The 27,557-nt window shown below is 30.3% G+C and overlaps 2 protein-coding genes across 6 annotated transcripts; both read right to left on the bottom strand.

Moving 5' to 3' along the window:
* Window positions 1-15,555: 15,555 nt before the first annotated feature.
* LOC111279673 (2-hydroxyisoflavanone dehydratase-like) lies at window positions 15,556-16,838 on the bottom strand. Its single transcript, XM_022866655.2, has one exon. It carries the CDS (start codon window positions 16,729-16,731, stop codon window positions 15,757-15,759), a length of 975 nt encoding a protein of 324 aa, XP_022722390.2. The 5' UTR covers window positions 16,732-16,838; the 3' UTR covers window positions 15,556-15,756.
* A 616-nt stretch (window positions 16,839-17,454) lies between these two features.
* LOC111279848 (ARM REPEAT PROTEIN INTERACTING WITH ABF2-like) lies at window positions 17,455-24,849 on the bottom strand. Of its 5 annotated transcripts, none has more exons than XM_089756203.1 (19): window positions 24,571-24,849; window positions 24,294-24,484; window positions 23,532-23,704; window positions 23,326-23,446; window positions 23,170-23,244; window positions 22,969-23,063; window positions 22,751-22,826; window positions 22,373-22,480; window positions 21,562-21,690; window positions 21,397-21,465; window positions 21,173-21,232; window positions 20,760-20,883; window positions 20,479-20,618; window positions 19,768-19,831; window positions 19,571-19,650; window positions 19,127-19,191; window positions 18,915-19,032; window positions 18,696-18,820; window positions 17,455-18,001 (listed from the first exon to the last, which is right to left on the bottom strand). In XM_089756203.1, the coding sequence occupies exons 1-19, from the start codon at window positions 24,809-24,811 to the stop codon at window positions 17,908-17,910; spliced, it is 2,148 nt and encodes a 715-aa protein (XP_089612329.1). In that variant the 5' UTR covers window positions 24,812-24,849; the 3' UTR covers window positions 17,455-17,907. The 5 variants fall into 5 exon arrangements, 2 of the variants coding, with proteins under 2 accessions (XP_089612329.1, XP_022722644.2); XM_022866909.2 differs by having other exon boundaries at window positions 24,294-24,451; XR_016334590.1 differs by lacking the exon at window positions 19,768-19,831.
* Between the last annotated feature and the right edge of the window lie 2,708 nt (window positions 24,850-27,557).

The following is a 27,557-nucleotide window of genomic DNA, read 5'->3' as shown; positions in this document are numbered from 1 at the left end:
ACTCTACAAAAAATTAGAATTTAGTCCTTGTACCGTAATTCATATAAATTTAGTTCTCGTACTATTTTTATTTGGTAATCTTAATCCAATCACAAATTTTGTCAATTTTTTGCCTTTAAGAAGGCTGATTTAGGTGTTAACTTTATTGATGTGGCAACTTTAATGTATGAAATTAGTTGTCAAATTATATAAATGGTCCTTATACTCAAATTTATTCTTTGTACTGGCATTAAATTTGAATTTAATCCCTTTAATATAAAAAATATTTTGAATATTTTAAATTTTTCTATTTTTTTAAATATTAAATTTACTTTTTTTCAAAGTTTAATTTTTTTAATTTTATTTTTTGAAATTTTTTATTTTTTATTTTTTAATATTTAGAAATTTTCTAGAAATTTTAATATTTTGAATTTTTTTTAGAAATTTTCGAGTCTTTTAAAATATTAAATTTACTTTTTTCAATATTTTAATTGTTTAAATAAAAATCATTTTTTGAATTATGTTTTCAAATTTTAACATTTTATTTAATCAAAATATTTAATTTTTTGTTTTTGACCTTTTAGAATTTTATAAAATTTTCTATATTTTCTAATTTTTTATTTTTATATTTAAATAAAAATAAATAAATAAATAAACTAGAATGAACAAGTAAATCTTTAGAATTTGTTTTATTTGGTATATTTGAGATGAAAGAGTATAAAGAACAAGGTAAAATAGAAAATTAGTGAAACACAAAGAGCTTTTGATTTTAATTTATTCTTCACTTGAATAAAATAAAAAGAAAAACATGGAAAAAAAATTTAAAACATATAAACTCTTTTTCAAAACATAAAATATTATAAAAATTTTCTAAAAACATAAAAATTAAAAAATATGAAAAATTTTATAAAACCTCCAAAAAACTTTAAAACTATAAAATTAAATTTTTGTTTAAATAAAAATGTTAAATTTTTAAAAAAATACAAAAACTTTCAAAATATGAAATTATAAAAATCAAATATGGATAAATAAATTTAATATTTTTTAAAAAACTAAAAAATTATATTCAAAATATTTTCTATATTAATTGGACTAAATTTCAAATTTTTAGCAAGTACAAGGATTAAATTTCAAATTTTGTGAGTACAAGGATCATTTAAATAATTTAACAATTGATTTCATCAATCGAAGCTATCACGTCAACAAGTCAACAACTACATCAACATTTTGAACAGTTAAAAATTGACGGAGTTAGTGATTGAATTAAAATTACAAATTAAAATAGTACAAGGATTAAATTTATATGAATTATAGTATAGGGACTAAATTTCAAATTTTTGTAAAGTATAAGGACCTTTGGCACAATTTGACCAAAATTTTTCCTCCATCTCTTTTTATAGTAATGGTACATTTAGTTATCCATTTGGCAAATGAAGCAAAAATTGCTAGTCCAGTCATATATCGGTGGATGTATCCTAATGAGAGGTATATATTAAAATGTTATAGTTTTTTTTATCTAAATTTCAACTAGTATGTTTACTAATGATATTTACTATTGAACTTCCATTTAAATAGGTTTATTCTTACTCTTAAATCATATGTACAAAATAGTGCTTGTCCTGAAGATTCAATTTTAGAAGGCTACTTAGCAAATGAATGCATAACTTTTTATTCAAGATACTTTGATGGGATGAAGGCTACTTTTAATAGACCCATCCAAAATGAAAACAAAAATCATTTTGTAGATGAAGAAGAATCCATTTTTCTACTATAGGAAGACCATTGCGAAGGAAAAAACATAAAAGATTTAATGTTAACAAGTGTTAAAAGGTCTTATGCATTATACTTGATAAGCAAACTTTGGTTCAAGCTCATTGATATGTGCTATTTAATTCCGAGGAGGTTACTTCTTTTATAAAGTAAGAACACATATCTACATACATATTATACATGATAATTTTCTTTCATACTAAATTGTATAGTTACCTAAGAATTTTTTTCATGTAGGAAACATGAACAACTTATTAAGATGTGTAATCTCCCTTCTCGTCATACGCCATATGAGATACAAAAGTTATAAAGTGAAACTTTTAATGATTGATTTTATGATCATGTAAGTCGTACATCATAGTTTGGAATATGTGATTATAGTTTTTATAGTTAGATAATTATTTTAACCAACTATGAAATTGCCTAAGTTGCCAATTTGAATCAACAAAGAAATGCAAATATAAAGATCAACTTAGATGGCTTCTTTATGGTCTAATAAATACTGTTAGAAAATACATTGGTTATATTGTTAATGGTTTAGATTTCATACCAAAGCATACAAGAGATACTTGAAAACTCAAAATAGTAAGGTTGTTATAACAACCAAGATGATGAGTTATGCAAGAACTTGATTGCAAAATTTCTTGCAAGCACATAGATCGTTCCAGTAATAATAATGATCAAAGATTAAGATATCGTCCCACAAGGATTATCTAAAGAAGCTTAGTCTAACTACCTATTATTCCCACACTCAATCTAAAGTTGATTCAATCAAAAGAGGTATACAATAGTAAGCTAGTATGAACAAGTAAAGCAAACCAAAGGCAAACAATGCATATAACCGAAAGTACATCAACGAAAAAACAAAAAGAACATACTTGGAAAATTTATTAAAACAATAGCTAACATGCTTTGACTTGAACCTAACATGTTTTGAATATAAATCTAATCTAAGAAACCAAAAATAACGAGCTCAATTAACAACTAAATAGTAGCTAACAAACAATAACCAAAAATAACTACCTTAACTACCTCTTAACTTTTAATAATAGAAAAATTTAGAAACTTACTAAAACTTGATCCAAACAACTTTTAAGTTGAAAAAATAGTAAGTAAACAAAGATCAAAACACAATTAAGGTTCAATTGAATAAACAAAATCACAAAAATCAACAAAAACAAGTAAAACCAAAATTGATTTTCGAATCTAGAAAAATTGATTTTCGAATCTAGAAAAATCGAAACTTGAGAAAAAAAATTAGATCTAGATTTCTATAGATCAAATGAATTGGAGCTGAACTAAAATAAACTGCATCTATAAGATTACTATATAAATCAACAAAAAAATTGCAAGAAACAATCAAAAAGCAAGCTCAATGAACTTGATCTAAAACCCCATGTAATGAAAAGTAAAACCAAAACATATATTGAAAAATCATCCAAACAAAAATTGAAATTCATGAAATTAAAGGCAAGTAAATGAATCTAAACAAGAAAGCACATGAATTAAGAAGTGCAAAGTAGGAAAAGAGTGGAACAATTGCCTAGCTAAAAGAGAAGAGTCTTCAAATGCTGTCACTCACTTAAGCTTCAACTTTGTTGTTAGATCTAACCAAAACTTTTTGAAATTTTGTAAAAATTCCATATTTTATTTAATTCTATATTTACATATGTATTTTATTTAAAATATTACTTAATATTTTAATTTAATAAATTTATGTGTCACCCCATTTGACTTCCTTTTTAGTCTTTTTTCTTTACTTTTTTATTAGATATATTTTATAAAGAAAAAGCCAATTGATGTTGAGATGACAAGATAACTTATATCTGATGGGTTTCAATTTGTTATGATCCAATCGATATAGTTTTTTTTTTTTTAAATAATGATTAAGTTAAGTTTTATCTATTTGAAAATTTTAGGTCAAGTCAGAATCAAGTTTAAAGTGTTTTGCCTCAACCCTGTTTTGGATATATTAAAATATATTTTTATCATTGATTTAATTTATATTTTCTTATATGTATTATCTTAATAAAGATATTATTTAATATTTTAATTTAATAAAAATAATATTTTTATATAACTAAGTTATAACTTAAATTAAAAAATAAATACTGTTAACCATGAATTGATAAAACATTTTGAAATAACAAAACAAAAATTTGCTAAACTTGAATTAAATGCTTCAAACTTAATTTGAATTTTTTTTAGCTTTTAATCCAGTTAGAAATTTATTCAAATTCATCTGGCATGGTTTAAAAATAGAATTGGGCAATTTAACGTAAAAGAGATCGATCTCCCCTTATAAGGATCAATTGATTTTTTGGCTAAAATGTTTTTTCGTGCCAATTTTATGAAAACCAGTTGATCCTCTCCTTATATGGATCGATAGGTTCAAGGGTTTTAAAGATAGGATTGATCCTTTCATGAAATGATCGATTGATTTTTCACACAATATGAAAATATTGTTATAAGATTTGATAAGGGATCAATCACCCAGACTAGGGGACCGATCACCTAAAAAATGGATTGATTGGTTCTTGATATGGATCGATTAGTTGTGCATTTTCATGCGTAAAATTACTTGACTTTTAACTGACCCAATTGATCCCCCCTAAGAGGGGATTGATCCCTTCCTACCTAAAATGCTTGCAATGGCTATTTTTGTCTGAAATTTTACAGAGGCTCTAAACAATAAATGCAACCAACGACTATCTTCCACTCTCAACATATAAATAAAGGTCTTCCAACATATTTAAAGTAACTAAGAGCTAAGAAAACTTATTGCATCTATATATCATCTTCTCCAAGCATTTAAGAGCATTTTAGTGTGAGAAAAGGGAAAAAATTCTTATTATATTTTATTTTCTCTTGATATTTTTCTCAATCTTGATTTGTACTTCAAGTTAGCAAACACCCAACCTTAGAGAGGTTTTTTAAGTTTACAAAACACTTTAAAAATTTGTATTGTGAAGTTGTAAGCTTAAGGGGGAGGATAACCCTTAAGAGATTGCATTATTGATTGTACATAGCTTTGAAGAGCTAGGTTGTAACTTTTAACACATAGTGGATTAAACTTCTTGGCAAGTGAGGCTAAGGAAGAGGACATAGGTCCTAAAGGAAGGGCCGAACTCTATAAAATTCAGTGTTTGATTTTTTATCTCAATCTCTTGCTTTTAAGATTATTAGTATTCATATTCATTGTTGATTAGAAAAATTGATTTGTGAATTTTGTACTTGTTGGATATTAATTTTTAAAAATTATATTATCAACCAATTCACCCCTCTCTTGGTTTAATTCAAGCCTTTGAGCTAATAATTGGTATCAAAGCTAGTACTATATTTTATAGGTCTAACAACCTAAGGATGATCTTAAAAATGGCTTAAAAAGTATGGTGATCAATGTAAAGCAATCATCTTCAAGCTACAACAAATATAGTGGGTAACAAGAAATGCGTCTTATTACAAATGAAATGGTTACTACATCTCTTGGAGCGGAAGGTCATTCAATTGTAAAACCTCTTCTTTTTGTTGGTGATAACTACTCATATTGGAATACTAGGATGAAATTGTTTATTTAAGCCAATGACTACAAAGTTTGGAGGTTATTGTAAATGGTCTTCAAATTCCAATAAAGATAATGGATGGTAGAGAGGTGATCAAGCAAGAAAGTGAATGGGATATCAAAGATACGAAGATGGCTTAACTAAATGCCAAAGCAATGCATACACTCTTTTATGCATTGGAGCTTAGTGAGTACAATAAAGTTTCTTTGTGTGAAAATATAAAAAAAATTTAAGATAAGTTGGCCATCACTCATGAAGGTACTAATCAAGTGAAAGAGACCAAAATTGACATGCTCACTCATGATTATAACTTATTCAAGATGAAATCAAGAGAATCTATTAGTGAAATGTCAAACCACTTCACCGAAATCATTAATGGTTTGAAGGCTCTTAGGAAGGCTTACTTAAATATGGAGATGGTGAAGAAAATTCTAAATAGTCTACCAAATAGTTGGAAAGCTAAAATGACAGCCATTGAAGAGTCTAAAGATCCTTACATAGTCTTTTGAGATAAACTCATAGGCTTTCTCCTTACCTATGAGATGAAGATTAAAATGGGATAAGAATCAATCAAGAAAGGTGGCATTGCTCTCAAATCAACCTTTCAAGAAAATGAAGAAAAATTAAAACAAGATAAGGTTGATAAAGATGAAAAAATGGCCATGTTTGCAAACAGGTTTAAAAAGTTCATGAAAATGAACAAATTTTCAAATAGAAGAAGACCACAAAGGGAAATGATTAAAGGAGAATTAAGTAGAAGAGAAAAAAATCAAATTGTTTGCTATGAATGCAATAAACCAGGTCATATCAAATTCAATTATCCTTTTGTGGAAAAAAAAAACATAATGAAGCCAAAGAAGAAAGTAATGATTGCAACGTAAAGTGATAGTGATTTCTTCAATGATGAATCAAACAAGAAGTAAGTAGCCAATCTATGTCTCATAGCTCTTGATAAGCCTAAGGTAGTTTCTAATCCTAATGATTTAAATTCATACACATTTGATGAATTGTAAGATACTTTTGATGAATTAGCTATAGAATTTGAAAACATGAACATGAAGTATAGAAAAGTAGAGAATGAGCTCTTAACTAAAGCAAAAAATGACTTAGAAAAGGAAATTGAGCTTTTAAATTTGAACGTTGATGATTTGACTAAGAAAAATGAGAATTTGTATAACTTATTTTCTAGATTTTATATGGGACATAAAAAACTCAATGACTTGCTTAAAACACAAAGAGTATTCTTTGATAAAAATGAAAGCTATAATAGTGGTGACAAAAAGACTCATTTGAAAATTTTTCTTGTTAAGCCAAATGATTCATCTAGCACATCTACATGTTGTCATAAATTGGGTTATTCTATATAATATTATTCCTTGAAGAAAGTCACTCATAGAGGTAAACTTATTAGGAGTGTGTGGATTTCAAAAGAAGTTAGCACATCTCAAGATAAGATTACTAGGATGAAGTGGATTCTAAAAGTTATAAAAATTATGAGTACTAACATTCAAGAACCCAAGAAAGTTTGGGTACCCAAAACAAAATTTTGATTATGTTCTTAGAGGTGGATAAGCATTGCTACAAGGTAAATTCAAGCAAGAACAATCCATGGTATCTTGATAATGGATGCTTAAACCATGTGACCAGAGAGAAGGCTCAATTCAAGGACTTAAAGGCTAAAAGTGTAGAAGATGTTACATTTGGAAACAACTCCAAAAGCCAAATTGAAGGGATTGGCTCCATTGGTAACAATTTTTCTACTACTATTAAAAATGTTTTACTTGTGAATGGACTCAAGCATAACTTACTTAGTATTAGTCAATTGTATGACAAAGGACTTAGAGTTGTATTTGAATTTATGTGCTGTCAAGTAATGGATATCAAGACTAACAAGCTTATTTTTATTGAACGTCGTCAAGGAAATATTAATATGGTGCATTTGGATGATTTATCTTCTAAAAATGTTTGTTTTATAGCTAAAAAAATGAAAGTTGAATTTGGCATAGAAGACTTGGACATGCAAGCATACATGTAATTTTAAAACTTTTTCAAAATGATTTGGTTGTTAGTTTCCCAAAATTGAAATATGAAATGACAAGGTTTGTGATGCATGCACTCAAGGAAAACATAAAAAAATCTCTTTCAAATTTAAGAATTGTGTTTTAACTACTAAACCTCTTCAACTACTTCATGTTAATCTTTTTGGTCTTACTAGGACAATGAGCCTTGGTGGAAAACAATATGGGTTTGTCAATGTTAATGATTTTACTAGATATACATGGGTTCTTTTTTTGCATTCTAAGAATGAAGCTTTGAAAAAAATCCATTACTTTTAGCAAGCAAATACAAAATGAGAAAGGCTATTCAATTTCTAATATTAGAAGTGATCATGGAAAAGAATTTAAAAACCTTGACTTTAATGTATTTTGTAGTGAAGATGGTATTAGCCATAATTTTTCTACTCCTAGAACTCCTCGATAAAATGGGATAGTAGAAAGGAGAAATAAAACTTTAGAAGAAATGGCTAGAACTATGCTTTGTGAAAATAATTTACCTAGATATTTTTGGATGAAAGCCATAAATACATCTTGTTATATTATAAATAAAGCTATGATTAGGTCAATCTTGAAGAAAACTTCTTATGAACTTTTTAAAAGAAAAAAGCCTAACATAAGTTATTTTCATCTTTTTGGTTGTAAATACTTTGTTTTCAACAATGGAAAAGACAATATTGAAAATTTTGATGTAACAAGTGATAAAGGCATTTTCCTAGGATATTATTTGAATTCAAAAGCCTATAGAGTCTTTAGAACATTAGTTGTTAAAAAGTTTATAAATTTTATCTTTGATAAATCTAATCCACCTCCGAGAAAGGTGTCTCATGATGATGATGATGATGATGTAGGTATACTTCAAGAATATATAAATAATGTATCACATGACATTGAGGAGAACATTCAGAATGATGAGTTTATAAAAAACCCATAACAAATAGAGTAAGAACCAAATCACCATAAAGAAAGAAGGTATATCAAAGATAGTAAGATCATTGATGATCCAACACAAGGGGTAAAAATTAGATCTTCTTACAATGTGCGTAATTATGTTGCTTTTCTCTCTTATATTGAACCCAAAAACATAGATAAAAACCTAAGAAAATGATCATTGGTTATTAGCTATGCAAGAGGAATTGAACCAATTTGAAAGAAACCAAATTTAGAATCTTGTACCTAGGCTTAGTGATCATCTTGCTATAGGTACCAAATGGGTTTTTAGAAAAAAAATGGATGAGCATGGCAATGTTGTTAGAAACAAAGCTAGGTTAGTGGCTTAAGGGTATAGTCAAGGAGAATGAATTGATTATGATGAAACCTATGTCCAGGTTGCAAGGTTAAAAGCCATTAGAATGTTACTTGCATTTACATGTTTCAAAGATTTCAAGCTTTTTCAAATGGATGTCAAGAGTGCATTTCTAAATGGTTTTATAAATGAAGAGGTGTAGGTAAAGCAATCTTTCAGTTTTGAAAATCTTAAATTTCCAAATCATGTTTATAAATTGACAAAAATTTTATATGGTTTAAAACAAGCTTCTAGAGCTTGGTATGAAAGATTGTCAAAATTTTTAATTAAAAATTGTTTTAATAGAGGAAAGGTTGATACTATATTTTTTATTAAAATAAAAAGAAAAGACATTCTCATTGTGCAAATTTATGTTGATGATATTATATTTTATGCTATTAATGAAGTTCTTTGTCAAAAATTTTCTAAGACTATTTAAGATAAATTTGAAATAAGCATGATATGAGAGCTTTTATTCTTCTTGGGATTGCAAGTAAAGCAAACAAAAGATGGTACCTTCATTAATCAAGCTAAATACATTAAGGACTTGCTTATAAGGTTTGAACTAGTAGAATCAAAGCCTTACTCAACACGTATGAGCACTTCAACAAAACTTAACAAGCATGAAGAAAGTAAATGTATTGATTCCAAATTATATAGGTTTATGATCTATTCATCATTATATCTTACTACAAGTAGACCAAATATAATCTTTAGTGTGTGCTTTTGTACTAGATTTTAATCATCACCTAGAGAATCACATTTACTTCCTGTTGAAAGAATTTTTAGATACCTTAAGGACACTCTTAACTTAGGATTATGGTATCCAAAAGATTCATCTTTTGCTTTAAATGTCTATTCTAATACAAATTTTGGGTTATAAAATCAATAGAAAAAGCAATTTCGGTACTTGACAATTGTTTGAGAATATACTCATATCATGGTTTTCCAAGAAATAAAATAGTGTTGCTTAATCCATAACTAAAATTGATTATACAGTGGCCAGTAGTTGTTGTACTTAAGTTTTGTAGATTAAACAACAATTGGAGAATTTTGGAATTGCCATAGATCACATTCCCATTAAATACAATAATATAAGCGCCATCAATCTCACCAAAAATCTAGTTCAACATTCAATAACTAGACATATTGAAATTAGACATTATTTCATTAGAGATCATATTCAAAAAGGTGATATTGTGCTTGAATATATTGATACCTTGCATCAATTAACTAATATTTTTACAAAACCTCTTGATAGAGATAGATTTTATACAATTAGAGGTGAACTTGGTATGATGAATGCTCCTTGAATAAAATTATTAATTGTATGATGAATGTTGATACCTTGTTTGACCAAATGTGTGTTTATTTTAACATATTTTTGAAATCTTGTCTGTAATTATATTTATAATTATATGATGCATATTTGAATAGTTATGTTGCATGGTTTTAATTTTTTTTTTTTTTAATTTGCTATAAGTGAATTAATCGATCCCTTTTTGACCGGATCAATTGGTTTTCTATCCAGTAGCTAAATTAAAATTGAAAATGTTGGAACCCGATTGATCCCCCTTGACCTGATCGATCAGTCCATGGCTTGCCCGGGTTTGTCAAGTCCTTACCTAATCAATCCCCTTTGCCACCCAATCGATCAGGTCATGAACAACTCCCTTATACGCACTATTTTGACCACTTAAAATTTGGACTCTTCTCTTTCCTTGGCTAACCATAGTCCTTTCTTCTTCTTTTCTTCTTCTTCCTAAAACACTTTCTTCTAAATTTCTAGGTATTCATGCTCCATTTTATCTCAAAATTGATGACTCTCACCTAAAATCTTTTACAAATTGCTTCATATCTATTTAATTTCTTGCAAAATCTTTTTTAAAAATCTTTCAAGTCACAAAAATCTCCACCCATGCTTCTCACTCTAAGAAATTGATCCATTTTTGTGTCTCCATTGAAACTACCTTATTCATTCAATTTTCTTGCTTCTCTCAAATATATTCTACTACTTGTCACCTATATTTACAAATTTCTTCATTAATTTCACATAAGCCTACTTATTTCCATTTTCCAAGACACCTAAAACAAGACCTCCTTTTGCCACAAGAAAAATCCACTAAGGGAAGCCTCTAGTTCTTCAATCAAGCCTTCTTTTAACCAAAATTTTGAAAATCCTATAGCAAAGCAAAAATATGAGACTCATTTTGCTCATAGAAAAGTCAAGCAAGGAAGGGTAATCAATTTTAATTTCCTTCAATCTATTGGATTTCCATACTTATATAGTTTTGAGAATTTTGGTTGGATGAACTATTTAGTTTAGATAGCATTGTCTTTGAGAATCTAGTAAGGGAATAAGTATAACGAAGTTGATAGACATGGGAATAAGTATTATACTGATAAATTTAGGATGTTTGTGATGGGTAAAGAAATAGTTATGGGCAATAACTTGTTGGCTAAAAGTTTCATATTAAAAGATAATGAAGACACAAACACTAGATAAAATATGCTTGGATTAGCTCAAGATATTTTTTAGAATGATGATTTAAGTGTTACTCCAACTCAAGCTTCTAGGTTGAACATGCATGATAGATTGCTTAATCTTATAGTCACACATATGTTAACACCATTTGGAACCTAATGTTCTATCATTAGGAAACAATATTATTGGTGTATATATAAGATCAAACATGAAGAGAAACCTAATCTTGTGCACTTCATTTTTAATGATATGATGAGGGTTGTTCAAAATAGGGACTACACCTTGGTATATGGGATAGCCATTAGTAATCTATTTAGGAAGGTGGGTATTAATACTAGAAGTGATAGAGAGATTCTGTTCGATCCTATTAGTGTTATTGAAGTTTATACATTTCATAGTATGGGATACACTCAAAATATTGATGAGGTATTAAGAAAAATAAACTTGGACTTGAGCATGAAAAGAGCATGAGATTCAAGATATTCCCCAATAAGGTTCTTCTAGTCCACCATTTGATACCCAAAAAGCTTTACAAATTCTTATGACTCAAATGAATCGTTTACACTCATTGGTTAGGGATATGAACTCTAGATTGGAAAACATGGAACAAACCCAAAATGAGATGATTTCACAAGTTCAATAAATTAAGATTGATATTGGACATATCCAAACTGCATAAGAGCAAATGGAGCAACGTTTTCATCATTTTTCTCCTTATCCTCCTATACCTTGACCTATCCTTGGAGCCAAGCCTGAATGTGTTTCCTACGTGTCTTTCTTTTATGTTTTTAAGTTTTTATCTTACTTCAAAACATTTTAATTGTAGTATCAACTTTGGTACTTTACATATTATGGCATGAACTTTAAGTTTATTGTACTTAATTGTGTTGCTATGCTAATGTCATTGTGGTCATTCTCATTCTTGATATTATGAAGCTATGTTGAGCTATAGTATTGAGTTTCAATAATATTGGCCTTATATTGATTATCATATTATTGTCTTAAATTGATTGAGCAAATTGATCTTACATTGGCTATAGTATCGGTGCCTTGCTCTTTAATATTTTTTGCTATGACAAAAAGGGAGAGAAGTTAGTATTGTGAAAATTTGCTTGTTGCTAAATTATTATGTTGCTAGTTGATAAATTTTTAATTGCTTGGGAGACTTCTACCTTATATTTTTTATATGTTCATAATGAAAAATTGGCCATCTAATTTTGTTAATCTTGTTTAAATTCAAAGGAAGCCTTCTTAAAAGAGGAAAATGTTTTCAAAGCATATTTTTTACTATTGGTTTTGTCATATCAAAAAGGGAGAGACTATTAGCTTTGAATTGATGAAACATTTTGAAATGATAAAACAAAAATTTGCTAAACTTAAATTAAAATGATTTGAACTTAATTTGAATGCTTTTTCAACTTTTAATCCAGTTAGAAATTTGTTCAAATTCATCTGGCATGGTTTAAAAATAGAATTAGGCAATTTAATATAAAAGGGATTGATCACCCTTAAGGGGGTCGACTGCTTTTTTGGCCATAAAGTTTTCTCGTGCAAATTTCATGAAAACTAATCAATCCCCTCCTTGTATAGATCGATTGGTTTATGGGTTTTAAAGATAGTATCGATCCTTCATGAAGGGATCAATTGGTTTTTTACACAGTATGAAAAGATTGTTCCTAGATTTGAGAAGGGATCGATCACTCAAACTAGGTGATCGATCACTTAAAAAAGGGATCGATTGGTTCTTGATATGGATTGATTGGTTGTGCATTTTCATGCATAAAATTGCTTGATTTTTTATCGACCCAATTGATCCTTCCTAAAAAGGGATCGATCCCCTTTTGCCAAAAATCCTTGCAATGGTTATTTTTGTCTAAAATTTTATAGAGGCTCCAAACAATAAATGCAACCAACGGCTATCTTTCACTCTCAACATATAAATAAAGGTCTCCCACCATATTTGAAGTAACTAAAAGCCAAGAAAACTTATTACATCTATCTATCATCTTCATCAAGTATTAAATAGCATCCTAGTGTGAGAAAAGTGCAGAAATTCTTATTGTATCTTATTTTCTCTTGATATTCTTCTCAATCTTGATTTGTACTTCAAATTAACAAACACCTAACCTTAAAGGGATTCTTTGAGTTTACAAACACTTCAAAATTTTGTATTATAAGATTGTGAGCTTAAGAGGGAGGATAACCCTTAAAAGATTGTGTTGTTAATTGTATAGAACTTTAAAGAGCTAGGTTATAACTTTTGACACATAGTGGATTGAACTCCTTGGCAAGTGAGGCTAAGGGAAAGGATGTACGTACCTAAAGGAAGGGCCAAACCTCTATAAATTTTAGTGTTTGATTTTCTATCTTAATCTCTTACTCTTAAGATTATTAGTACTTATATTCGTTGTGTTTGTTGGATTAGATAAACTAATTTGTGAATTTTGTGATTGCTGGATATTGATTTTTGTCAAACAATTCACCACCATCTTGGTTTAATTTAAGTCTTTGAGCTAACAAATACACTTACATTTATTTATACGTTGTCATTCATTAAAACTTGATATAAGAGTTTTACTTGTTTTATATTTAAAACATAATTTTAAAAAATGAAAGAAAAAATCTCACAGCAAAGCAAGGTCTAATTCTAGTTAATATTAATATTAATAATTCGAAATATAATTCAAAATGAAGTTTTTATGGATGCCTTTACATCTATACCAACTCATTTTAATGTTAGAATATTTAAAGCTATACTAACGTCCATCTATTGTCAATAAAATATAGCGTTAGATTGACCATCGCTATAAATAAAAACACATAAAATGATGCTGACAGGCATTGATCATCATAAAAAAAAATAACGTTGGATATACCATCAGTATAGGTGAAACACACAAAACTATACTGGCCGACACCAACCGTCAATAATAGATATAATGTCGAATAATTTGTCCTATAGGTAAAAAAAATCGAAACATATAAGTTTATACCAACGAGAGATAACCATTGATAAAAGGTTAATAGTGAAACACATAACAAATACTATACCAACAGTAGCACATATGTTGACGGTCCAAATCATTGGTATTACCTATTCGTATACCTTAAAAACTATCAATATAGGTCCATACTGATAAAAGATATACTGACAACGAAAAATTCGTTAAAATATATATATTTTGACCATCAGTATAGAGTTTATAATATTATATCGATGAATTTTTTATTTTTATCAATAATTTTTTAAATATCATATATATGATAGTTTTCTTGTAGTATTCAATAAATTTTTATATAAATGCAATGCTTGATTTTAATTGTATTTTTTATACTTGTGATTTCATAAAAAATAACAATAATTTTTTATATGTTTTTCGTTTAACCTTTTTAAAATTATAAAATTATTTATTATTTCACCCACGTAATAAGGGTATACGTGACTAGTTTTTTTTTTTTTTAATTAATATAATTCGAGGAGGACAACGTGAATTAATTATCATCTTGTTGTTTTTCTTCAATTAACAACTTTCTATATTAAAAAAGGGGTGGTGGGATTAGTTCCTCAAAAGACTACACAATTTAGTCGTTGAATTGATCATTAGGAAATTTCTTCTAACAATTTGATGTCAACATGTATATCATAGACTGCTTGCTTTGCTTTGCCAGCAAAATAAAATTGAGGCGGCCAGCAAAAAGTTGCTGATATAGTTATCGCTATCAATCATTCATGGCCCAATACAAACGCAGCTTGACTTTTAGCAAAATAATTTGAAATTCTGAGTTTTTTTTTTTTGTATGTACAAAAAGAAATTCTATGTTCGGGTGATGGCTGCACAACTCTCTTCAAAAAGAATGTGCAATAGTTGAGGGATAACGGATATAATATTTTCACTTGTTTATTGAAGAAAATAGCCAATTCCACCTTTCTGTTGGAAGTTTGGTGTCCATTAATCTTAATTTTTTTTGTTTGGTAATACTTTATACCCTGATCGTCTGTTAATATTTTGGCCATTATGTTAACGATCACCTCAATTAATTGGCCACGTCAACAAAAATTCAGTATAATTAATAAGATAAGGCCACAAGTAGTCCATTATTAATCTTACATTCTCTTTTAAACTTTTTCTCACCTACTCCTTCCTCTTCCTCTCCTATTCCCTTGTGCATACTGCTGACTTCTAGCTTTAAAACACACCCAGGAATAATATCTCTGATGCCCCCCAAATGTTCTGACAAGTCATAGTCATCATCCATGTCAATCCCTTCAACCTCACAGCAAGTATCCAATCACCCAACCGGAAAAAAATCAACAGGTCACACTTGATAGTTTTAGGATAAATTATTCTAAATATAATTGCCTTGAATTAAGCACCTATGGGAATCATAATCATTTTAGATGTGCTGTTCACATTGAGATTGAGGTAGGAGTATCTGATTCGATTAACGGTTGTTCAATAATTGACATGAAAGTCAAGTACTTACTATTGTTACAAATTAAGCATCTTTTCCGGGAAAATATCTCTAAAAAAAACAAAAAAGAAAAAAGAAGGCACATCAATATGCTTAATTTTCAGCATACCATGACATATAGCACAATTGAATTGTATTCATTTTGTCCTAGACAAGGAAAGAAGCTAGGCGTTTGATCAGTTTCTTAGCATTCTCAGACTCATAAACCAAAATCTGGAACGCATGATCTTCCCCTTCAACTTCGATCAACTCCAATTCTCCATTCCACCCACTCCCTTTAACTGCATTATAGTATAGAATCCCTCTATCCCTCAGCATATCCTTTTCAGCAACACTAACAAGTAACCTAGAACATCCTAGTCCTGCCAAGCTTGGAGCCCCTGGAATCACTGGATTCACCATTGGATTATCAATTCCTCCAGGCGCCTCTGGATTCACTAAGTGCCAGATCGTGTATGTAGGGAGCTTCCCTCGTTCTTCCACATTCTTAGTCTCAGAACCAACTGGCTCTGAACCCCAGAAATAAGGGTGTGTTAGAAAAGCTCCTGTAATTTTAACACCACCATTCAGGGCCTCTGAGCCAGCTCTCATCAGTATATTGTGAGCAAGGTTAGCCCCAGCGCTGTCACCAGCAACATAAACTCGATCAAAATCAACATAAGTGGATAACCAAGGTTCCTTGTTATCTATAACATAATCACCAGAATGAGAAACGACCCACTGGAGACCAGCCCAGCAGTCCTCATAGGCAATGGGGAGGGGATGTTCGGGAGCTAGCCTATACTCAATCGAAATAACAACAACTTTGGCATGGGAAGCCAAGCTGTTCATGTACTTGGTTTCAACAAATGAGAAAGCGGATTCAAAACAAAATCCTCCACCGTGGAAGTAGACTAAGAGGGGAACTTTTTGGTGTTGTCCAACCTGTTTTGGTAGGTAAATTCTAGCTGAGATTGGGGGATTTTCTGAAAATGCAATGTCTTTCGATGAGACTTTTGTTTCATGGTCTTCAGCTGATGGAGGGACGTTGGGAGAGCCAGCCAGTCGTTCAACCGAACCATCCATGTAAACCCGGATGAAAGGGAGAATCTCGGTGGCTACTTCCTTGCCAAGGGAACCCATATTAAAACTGATCTTTGAAAGTGTTTAGATGTGGGAACTTGGTTAATAAAAGGGCAAAAATTTGCAAATTTTGTGAATGTTTTGTTATGGAATGAATAAACCCTCATCCAAAGTCAATTTATAAAGCGTGTGGAAAATAGCTTAAGCAATCCAAAGTTGACGTTGCGTCAACCTTCGAACAAATATTGCTTTTTTGGTTCAATAAACCATATCCATTGACGTCATATGAAGATTTGTCTTAGTAATTATAAAGTCATCATGAAAAGGACAATGCTGAATGAAAAACGTGGCTCGACCGTATTTGTACAGTATAAAATATTAATAATTTATATTTTTATATCATATTTTATATAAAATTATATTATAATTTATAATGATATAAAAAAAATATTAAATACATTATTTAACTTTTTTATTAAATTTTAAATTATATTATTTTTATGTATTTTTAAAAATTCCTCATGTCTAAATTCATTACATCATATTTTGAATGGTCAACTATCATGTCATACCGCTAGTTATCCAATCTATTCGCAAATGATGCACGATTGAACGATTGAAGCCCCTGGATTTTTGGTAGTTTAGTTGACATTGATCAACTTGTTTGATCAAAATTTTACCTTTTGCTTTTTGTTATTTATTTTTTATCTTTTGTTCATTTTTCACTTAAAAACAAAAAGCAAATTAAAAAAAAAAAAAAAAACATAACATAAAGAGAAGCACTGCAGACACAAGTGGCCCTACTTGCATAGAGAGACGCACTGCAAGATTCATTGGCTTGGTTACATTCATGATCCTTTTCAAGCAACCTCAACTTTTACACCGAAAATCAAGCGAGGTGAACATCAAGAATCTTGTTACTTCTCAAAAATAACTAGAATTTTCAAAGAATGCCAACTCAGAACATAGTTTGAATACATTTAAATTTAACAACCAACAAGAGTCCATGAAAATGAAAAGTGGAAACCATATTCTCAAAACATCTAGGACAACGAATTAAAGAGGAAACTTAAATACCTTTTTCTACGTGAAACATAAACTCTGGCATCAGTAATGAATATGAACCACGCTACAAAGAACCAATTAGAACCTTCAAACGGCTCCACAACATCAACAAGATCTGCTACTTTGTGTACAATGTATCTAGTTAGAGATCAGGAGTTAAAAACCAGCCGTCTATAGCCGCAGGTTATGTGGGTTAAGTTTTGCAAGTGCTTTGGCAAAGTAATTGCGGATCTCCGGAATTGTTTGCTGGATTAGATGCAAGTGCCTGCAATTATTCAGCATGAGTAGAAATTTTCAGCAGTTGCGATAGGTTTTAATCCAGCAGCCAATATTGGAAAAAGAATAGGGAGCTATATCTGATCTCAGTACACACAAAACTATAAACCGGGCAGTAACATCAGTCTTGGTGAAACATGAGCATTTGACAAATGCTACTTTGAAGAGCCCAAAAACATTTTATCATTCCAAGATTATTTCCATTTTCCAGGCATTGTATGTAGGAAGATTCTATAAAGATACTCGTCACCAACATCAAAACTACAATAAATTATAAGGTCTCCACAAGGCATATAAAAATTTATTCAACACAGCCACCAAAAAGCATGAAATTCTTCTAATCCTTATAATACATCAATAAGATGCTACTCTCCAGCTTCAAAGTCCCATAACATTCCAGCCAACATCCTAATTATTTGACATCCCCCAGGCCCCAACACTACTACAGTCCCAAAGCATTTATCATGGAAATACCAAAGACAAAGGCTTCAGAAAATTGCAACCAGCAAACTGAGAGATCAAGGATCTCAAACAACTTTGTACTAGTTTGATAAAAGTATCACATAGACTACTAAAAAGAGTAGACAAAATAAAAATTGCAATGCTAAAGACCCTATGATGTTTCACACATAGTTAAATGCATAAAAAGGGCAGGGATGTGGCAAGTTAATTAAAGTACATACCCAGGTCTGGCGCTCAGTTTATCAAAATGCTCCAAGATAAACAAAATGCAAGTGTGCCTCAATGATATAGCATGAAAAGCTTCAGAGAGCTCATACATGCTAGAAACATTTTCCAGCGATATATCCTTCAATCAAAACATAGAAACAATCAGATACCAATTCCCAGTTTTAAAGCAGCAAAAGGATTCAAAATATCTAAAGACAACCTTTTTGGCTCACCTGTGCAATGGTATACTCACAGAGTCTCTTAAGTCCCTCCAAAAGATATTGATCAGCTGCTCTGAGCAGATCTTGTGCAATATCCAATGTAACATCTACTGATCCAGTATATATAAATCTGTACAAAGATTGAAATCAAGTAAATGAATGGTGTTCAAAAAGAACAAAATGAAGTAAATACATATAGATATGGATCAAAGAATTTGTAATACCTCATCATCAACTCAAAAACCTCCCATCTAATGTTCGGAATTTCAATATCCCTTGCATCCCTTTCCTGCAATAATTTGAAAATGAAAATCATGTACCTTGGCAACATTGTTTCTATAATGTAGTGAGTGCTATAGGTTTAAGTTTAAAGCTAAACTCAGAAGAAGAGTACTAGTAAAGAATAAATAAGGCCACCAATCACAAGTGAAAAAGCCCAAGTTTGATAAAATAGATGTGTTTAGAGCATTTCCACAACCATCAGAAATAAAGGACAATATCTCATATCAGCTGCAAGATAAAGCAATCAGTGTGGACTCTCCCAGTTGTTAGAAAGATACTTGAACAAAAACTCCGACACAAATATCAAGGTGAAGGAACCCTGGGCTCCTCTTAGGAAAAGGAGGGCTGAAGAACTGGCACATCAAAAGATGCAAAAGTGAACTCACCCGATAGCCACCATCAAACATAGCATGAAATGCATCTGAAGAAGCGAGCAGGCAGATTCTGTGAGCATAGAACCGTCTACCTGCAAGAGAGAAGAAAGAAAGGATCTTAATTACAACAAAACCAATATTTTGACCCGACATCAAATGTTTCTCCATAGCAAGTATCAGAACTTTAAGTAAGCAGATCATATAACAACCTTCAACTAAGAAGGTAACATCAGATAATGTAGCGTTGTTCACATATTGCTCCCCCAAATAGACCTGCAATTAAATTGTATGTTGTAACAGGAACTTAACATAGAATTTTTGAAAGTATAAACTATTCTCCTACTTCTGAACCAATTATGAGAATGTTGTCAATCTACTCTTGAAACTTGAAATGATTATAAGAACACACATCCACACACATATTAAGACTCTGAAGCAAAAATAAGAATCTGCAAATAAACTCTTAAAATGCAGATTACATTTGGAAATGTATAACAAAAACAAGAAAGAAAGTTGGCAATTCCTCATTTTCCTTGTTCTTTCCATCAATCGCTCCAAAACTAGGAAAATAATTGCTTTTTTTTTTCTTTTTTTTTTTTAGAAAATTGCCCTTAATTTCCAATTCAGTTTTAATTTCAAGGTCTTCAAATTAAACACATACTTCAATAAGATATATGACCAAAAACATCAATTTTCCTTCATTCTCGAATATTTGGTTGGGACACAATATCCACAGAGGAAACTCATAAGCCTAGTCCAATGCCACTCCTAACTTTGGATTATGATATAAAATCACAACCAGTCATAGATCTGGCCTTTCAACAATCATGGAACAGGATATGGCCATCCACAACAGTCAACATCATGCTACATGGAACAACAATAATTGGGACTAGACTAAACAACTTGTACAAACTCACCTGTGGTGTTGGAGAAGGGGGAGCTGCATCCATAGGAGAAAGAGTCATAGCTTTGTTGGCCAACTTGTACAGAGCTACAGCACCATCAAGTTGCTGCTTAGAGCTTGTAGAACCAAGAAGCCCAAGAAGCAGCTCAAGTCCTGAATGAAAATAGAGCACACTCAGCCTCTCAAAGCAGCAAAAACATGTAAGCTCCATCAATGCAATGTGCTAATTTAAATTGCAAGAATTAAGAATATGACTGATTTGGGGATAACTGAAGAAGGGGCAAAGAATATGACCATTGTTATCAATGAATATCGTTCCCTGATCATTGGGAGAACAAAGATGAGCTAGAGCCAAAGCCACTCTCCTTTGGACTGGCTTCTCTGCTACATGCATCAGATATAGCAAATGATTCAAGACCTACAAAAGATAATCAAAACCAAAATCTCAGAGATTACATACTCAGAGGTCTAAAAGATAGAAGAGCATCACAAAGCTAGGTCTGTCTGTATTCAAAACAGAAAATATGATAAATAAAGATGTAACGGTAAGCATCACAGAGATATGTCTGTCTGTAGTCCAAACAGAAAATATGATAAATAAAGATGTAACAGTGAGCATCACAGAGCTAGGTCTGTCTGTAGTCGAAACAGAAAATATGATAAAGATTTTAATGGTAAAGTGTAGTTAAAGGAATGAAAATGCTTACTCGCCCATGAATCTTCTCCTCTAGTCTTTTCAATGTCTTGGCCACACAGTCTTTTGTTGCCTGACAGTACCATTACCAATATTAAATCAGTTCGGGAAAATATAAAAACACAATAATGAGCAGGCAAAGTTTTGAGTTCTTATGCAAATCATGCAGCAATTAAAAATTAAAAGCATGAAAACTAAGAGGGGAGAAAGAGGTAATATCTAAAAGAATTGACATACTTGAACAATAAACTCTCCATCTTGCAGCCGTTGGACACCACCCGCCCTAATAAAATCCGATACATTATCCTACAGGAGAGATGAATATATTAACACAGTGTTACATGCCTCCAAAAAATAAATTCAAACACTTTCCCAGGTTCATGAGTATACATGCTACCATACCTCATTATCTGCAAGACCATAAAGAGCAAATGCAGCATTGTGTTGCAAAGAGCCATTCTTTGAATCTAGAAGCTTCAACAAAGGCACCAAACCACCAATATGTAAAATACCAGCTTGGTTGTGTGTGTCCTGAAATCAAAATTATTTTTATTGACATTGACCTATCTACTAGGTCCAGCTTATGAAGACAAGAAATTTAGTTGAGTATTAAGATTTTCAGCAGCATAGGACAAAAATTATTGGAAAATTTATAACTACATATCTATAAATGCAACTAGAAAAGGCCTCATTAAGAAAGTAATACAAACCCCCTTAACAAGAAAAATCAAACAGAAAAACAAAAAGAATGAGTAAACATACAATCATGAGAAGCAAAGTTTCTTAAGATATCCAGCAGAAAATTTGATATGCAAACATAAATGCTGAAAAGTTTGACAGGTAGGATACTTGATAGAGTGGAAAACAAGGGATACAGATTGGCTATATTCTGACAAAACCATGATAATCACATGAGTTACAACAACAGCAAAACAAAGAGAACAATAAGCAATTAGATTGATGGAAAATATTGTGTAAGCCAGTTCCAAAACTGGCAGAAATTCATAAACTAAAATTAACTTCAAATTATATTTTAAAATGTATATATTTAAAGTAGATATAAGTAAACTCATTATTATATCAGAAAAAAAAAGAAAAAAAAAAAAAGAGAGCCATCTGTAAGAAATGAAGACAAAAGAAATTATGCATCTTTCACAGCATTAATAAAAGCTTGAATTGTACAACAAAGAAAATAACAATAATAAGTAATAACCTGTGCCAACCTCCCCAAAGCAAAGGCTGACATCTCTTTCAGTTGTACATCAGGAGAATTAAGCATTTCAATCAAGGGTCTGAGAGCACCCCTTTGTACGATATTAACCTGCAATCCAAAGCAGCATGTATTAAAAAGAAGAAATGATGAAAAATTAAGGTCAAGGGAAATGATAAGTAAAGGATAGAGATCAGTGCTCCTCTTAATCCAGTACAAGGACGAAGGAAATGATATGAAAAGCTAAATTCATTCAAATATTAGGACAGCAATTTCAGATACAATAATGGGTTTTTCTTCCTGTGTCCCTAAATAGACAAATAGAGCCAGGAAGAAGTATCTTAAGCCTAGTAACGTATAAAGAGAAAAGACAGTCTTTACCTTGCAATCAGAATCAGTTGCAGCAAACTGTCCAAGTAATAAAGCTGCTTCCCTTTGGCTCTCTGAGCAGCAGGAGCTGTTGTCCGATAAAACAAATTAATTAATAAAAAGGGAGAACCCTGGAAAAACTGCAGTTCAAAAAAACAGCTAAAAAGTAACAAAGAAGAACTCATGCTAGAACAAGTAAAAGAAACATAAAAAAAAAAATTGAAGCCTACGTAAGCAAACCAATGACAGGTTGCAAAGCCCCAGCAGAGAGAACTTCTTTTTTTATGTTTGGTGATGAATGCACCAGATTGCCAATCACACCAACCTACAAGCCATTGGGAAAAAACTTTGATGCTACAGCTGGTAAAAAAAACACACTAAAACCCAGTAGAATTTGCCAAAAATTATCTTGTGCTACAATAAAATCCTACCGCTTCATAGTGTATAGCAGCATCCTCTGATCTTAGCATTAAAATAAGACTAGAAAGAGCATTGCATTCAACAATCTGCAAGCCATAGTATTCACTCCATTAATTAGCATCAAAGGCAATTTTAGCCAATCCAACTTCCAAAGGAAGGTCTGTTACCTGATTCTTGTTTTCATCATTTTTGAATGCTAGGGTTCGCAATGCCCCAGCAGCTGCTCTTTGCACCTTTGTATCAGTACATTCAAGCAACTCAACAAGAGGTGGAATCCCACCTTCCATCCTGTCAAATCAATCAAGATAATTATTAGAATAAACATGGAGATAAACAACTACCTTGAGTTAAAAGCTCTACAATTTTAGCAAACCTGACACAGGTTTTAATGCTACTATTCTCATGAGCAAGGTTAGTGATAGCATCAGCTGCTCTTCTAATAACACTGATCACAGTATGAGAAGTAGAACCATCCTTTTGCCGCCTCAACAAATTCACAAGATGTGGCAAGGCCCCAGAATCAACTATAAGTTGCTGATGTTCTGGCTGTTTCCAGCAAAGTTAATAAAGAATTTACCAGATTCAGTGACTAGAAATAGTGAAAACGAAACATATTTGTATTAATAGTGGGAACATAAATATTGCAAGAATAAAGGAAATTACCAGACTCAATACATAGCCAAGTGTTAGCAGCAGAACCAATGAAATCAATCACCTAATTCTATATAGTTTTTTCAGCTTCAATGATAATATAAACGGAGGCCATCTCTATGCACCACAATTTTTTTTTTCTTTTCTTTTCTAACAGCCTATATCAACACTTAACAGGTTACACTCCTCAAATTTTCTCGAAGTTCAACTTCTGCTATCTATAGCAAAACTGATATTAAATAATCATCTTATGTAACATACTTTTTAAGGAACAAAATATTTCCATAGAAAAAGTTAAATATTTACCTATACTACTAACAAGAAATTCAAAAAGAAAATACATATGTATATCAACTATCAAGGAACAAGTGAACTTCCAATAAATAATTCAAAATTGAACTACAATAAATACTAACAAAGCTATATAAAATAAAAGCATGACAGTAACAACCAATTAGAAAATAGAAATGTTCAATAAAATCACCTTTACAGCGAGAAGTCCCAGAGCGAAAGCACTTCTTTTTTCAACCTCGTGCTCGAAAGGCTTCGGGCTTCGGTCGCCGTCCTCACATGGAGGCGCCTGGAGATGCTTCACCAGAGCCGGAACCGCACCACCTTCAACGATCACACTAACAACTTCCTCTGCCAAAACAACACAAAAAAAAAATCCTGGAACTAAAAAACAGTATAAACACAACATAAATAATGGGAAGAGGTGTAAATAAGAATGTGATAAGAGGTTGGAGATTTTAAAATGTTACCGTTCTTGGCGAGCTCGGCCAGCACCTGAGTGGCACGCTTGGCAGCGGTGCGATCAGGTTCGCGCCAAGAGAAGGCAGAGCTGAGGACGTTAACCTGAGCGGTGACTTCGGCCAAGAGAGCACGGCGGCCGTCGCCAGCAGGAAGAGAGAATTCGGGTTCCTCTTGGATTTCTTCCTCCAGTTTTCGTTTTTGCCCCTTTCGCTCTGGGAGGCCCTGGTCCTCGCGTCTCTGTAGCTCCATCAACAAGGAACAAAGAAGGAAATAGAGAAACAGAGAGCAGATTTTGTAGGAAATGAGAATCGTTATTTGAAAGAGCGAGAGATTGGATGAGGGGTATTTTGGAGATTTAGTGAAAGAGAGAAGCTATTTCTTTCTTTTTCTTTTTTTTTTTTTTTCCTCGAAGAAAAGGAAATGTTAGTGTCGGGTTTTCACCGGCCGACCACGGTATTTCCCGATCTCTGGCCGCCATTTGCTTTAGTCACTTTTAGATTTGACAATTAAAATTTAAAGATTTAAAAAGTTTAATTGAACTTTCTTTTAATTTTTATTTATATTCTTTTATGTTAAAAAAATCTCTAAAATATTATAAAAAATCCCTAAAGAAATAAAGAATTGACAACTGTCATACTTTATTAAATTTAGTGACCTTTGAGGTAAATAAGAGGTATTGTTTGAGATTATTTAGATAATTAGGCTACGTTGATTATGGGTCAAATTTTGCTGCCTCCCTTCTACTTTGGTGATAAAATTATTTTTTATTTTAATATATTTAAATTAAATTTTTATATATTAATTAATTACTATATTTAATCAAATTTTTAACAATTTAAATTTTTTTATTAAAATTAATAACATGGCATTTGATTTTTACAACATGATATTTTTTTATGTAATCATTAATTTTATTAATGTGTTAATATCTTTATGATGACGTGATAAATTTTTGTTATATCATTATTTTTTTAAGCTAATCTTTTTTTAAATTGTATAGTTTACCCTTTTTTTTTTAAATATGGAATTAATTATTTTATTTTAATGCATTCAAATTGAATTACTATATAATAATTAATTATCAAATTTAAGATTTGACATAAAATAAACACACAAAAAAATTTTAAAAAGAATCTTTTTAATGCAAATGGATCATGTTGTAACCATATCAACACAGTTTGCACTAAGCCTACCTTTTAAAATGACACTTGTTTCAACATGTTATAAATACAAAAAATCAATTATGTTTTATTTTTCAATCTTTTCTTCGCCATTTTCTCTCTTCTCTCCCTTTACAAGTCTTATAGAAAAATTCAACAAACACAAATTCCTTTGCAATTTTCAAAATCCGACAATGGAAAAATTCGACCACTGAAAAATTTATCTCAAAAACTCAAAAGCCACCAATATCTAGAAATTAATCATCAACACTGCTATGTTTTTCTTTCTTTTTTTTTTTTTTTGTTGATTGCTTCTATTATTGATTGTATATATGGTTTACTTGGTTTATTGATTAAGGATTTTTTATTTAGTTTACATGTTTCTATAATTTTATTTAGTTTTTTTATTTTTTATTTTTTATATGTTCTTATATTTTGAAAATAATGAAAATAAAAATTAATAACAAATAAACTTTACATCTCATAACTACTAAAAATAAAAATTAAAAACTTAAAATGAAAATAAAAATAAATAAATAAAGAAAAGAAACTGAATAATCCAATTAATGTTGGACTTAAAATCCTATTTGAGATTAAAACCTAATTTACCAAATTAAAATCCAATTAACAATTCATATGTCCAAAAAAATTTATCTAAATGTAAAAAAAAAATTATTACGATTAAGGTCAAAATTTATCCGATCGAGTTACATCCAACCCATTTTTATTAAATAGGATTTTTGTGTTTATCTTAGATCAAACCCTAAATTTGATAACTAATTAATATATAGAGATCTAATTTGAACACATTAAGATAGAATTATTAATTCTACATTTTAATAAAAGTATAAGGATGGACCATACAATTTGAAAAAAGCTTTATTGGAAAAAATTTACTAATATGACAAAAATTTTATCACATCATCAAAAATTTTGACACATTAGCAAAGTCAATAACCATATCAACAAAAATACAATGGTAGAAAATTCAAATATCATGTCATCAATTTTAATAAAAAAAATTAAACCATTAACAATTTAACTAAATTTGATAATTAATTAATGTATAAAGATTTAATTTGAACATATTAAAAAAGAGGGATTAGTTTCATCATTTGACCAAAGCAGAGAGATAAGCAATACAATTTGAATTTAATTATGATTGAGGGATTTTTTTAATTTATTTTTATAAAACCTTTATTTTTAGTTTTTTTAAATAAGAAGTAATATTGATTGAACAATGTCGATAAAACTCATTAATATTGAAAAAAAAATAATGTCAAAGCTCATGCAGTGAATATTATTCTTACTTTTATTTTGTTAATTTCTAAAAATAAATTGTAACAATTAATTAATTCAATCATTTTTTTTTTTTATGTTTGGCACTAGTGTAACATAGACCACATGTTTTTTAGTATAAAGGAAATCACTTTTTTTTTTTAAAATTACGACTTCGAATTTGTGGTAAGTATAATTGTATATTACTTTCTTTTATTTTTTTTGAAGAATTGTATGGTACTTCGTAAACATTCATAGTTTAAGATGCATATAAAACAAAAAGTATTTTATAAAATTATAAGTTTGAAATCATTGAATTTGTTATTTTCCTTATTTGCCCCTTTTATTCATTGAGAATTTCTTTATCATAGTTTGAAATTAAATATGACAATGAAGTTTATGAAAAATTATTTCCTTAAATAAATAATTAGTAAAATAGAAAAGTTGTAGAACCAATTGAATGAAAATTTTTACATTTTTCAAAAAATGAAATTTCATGCAAATAAAATTAAATGATAACTTCTAATAAAGGGGCCAATAGCCGAAATGGATGAGGC

Source organism: Durio zibethinus, chromosome 27, assembly GCF_047325235.1.
Source record: "Durio zibethinus cultivar Kanyao isolate XHJ-2024 chromosome 27, ASM4732523v1, whole genome shotgun sequence".
NCBI lineage: Eukaryota > Viridiplantae > Streptophyta > Magnoliopsida > Malvales > Malvaceae > Durio > Durio zibethinus.
Note: the sequence above shows the minus strand (reverse complement) of the source record. Positions and strands in the feature narration are given on the sequence as shown.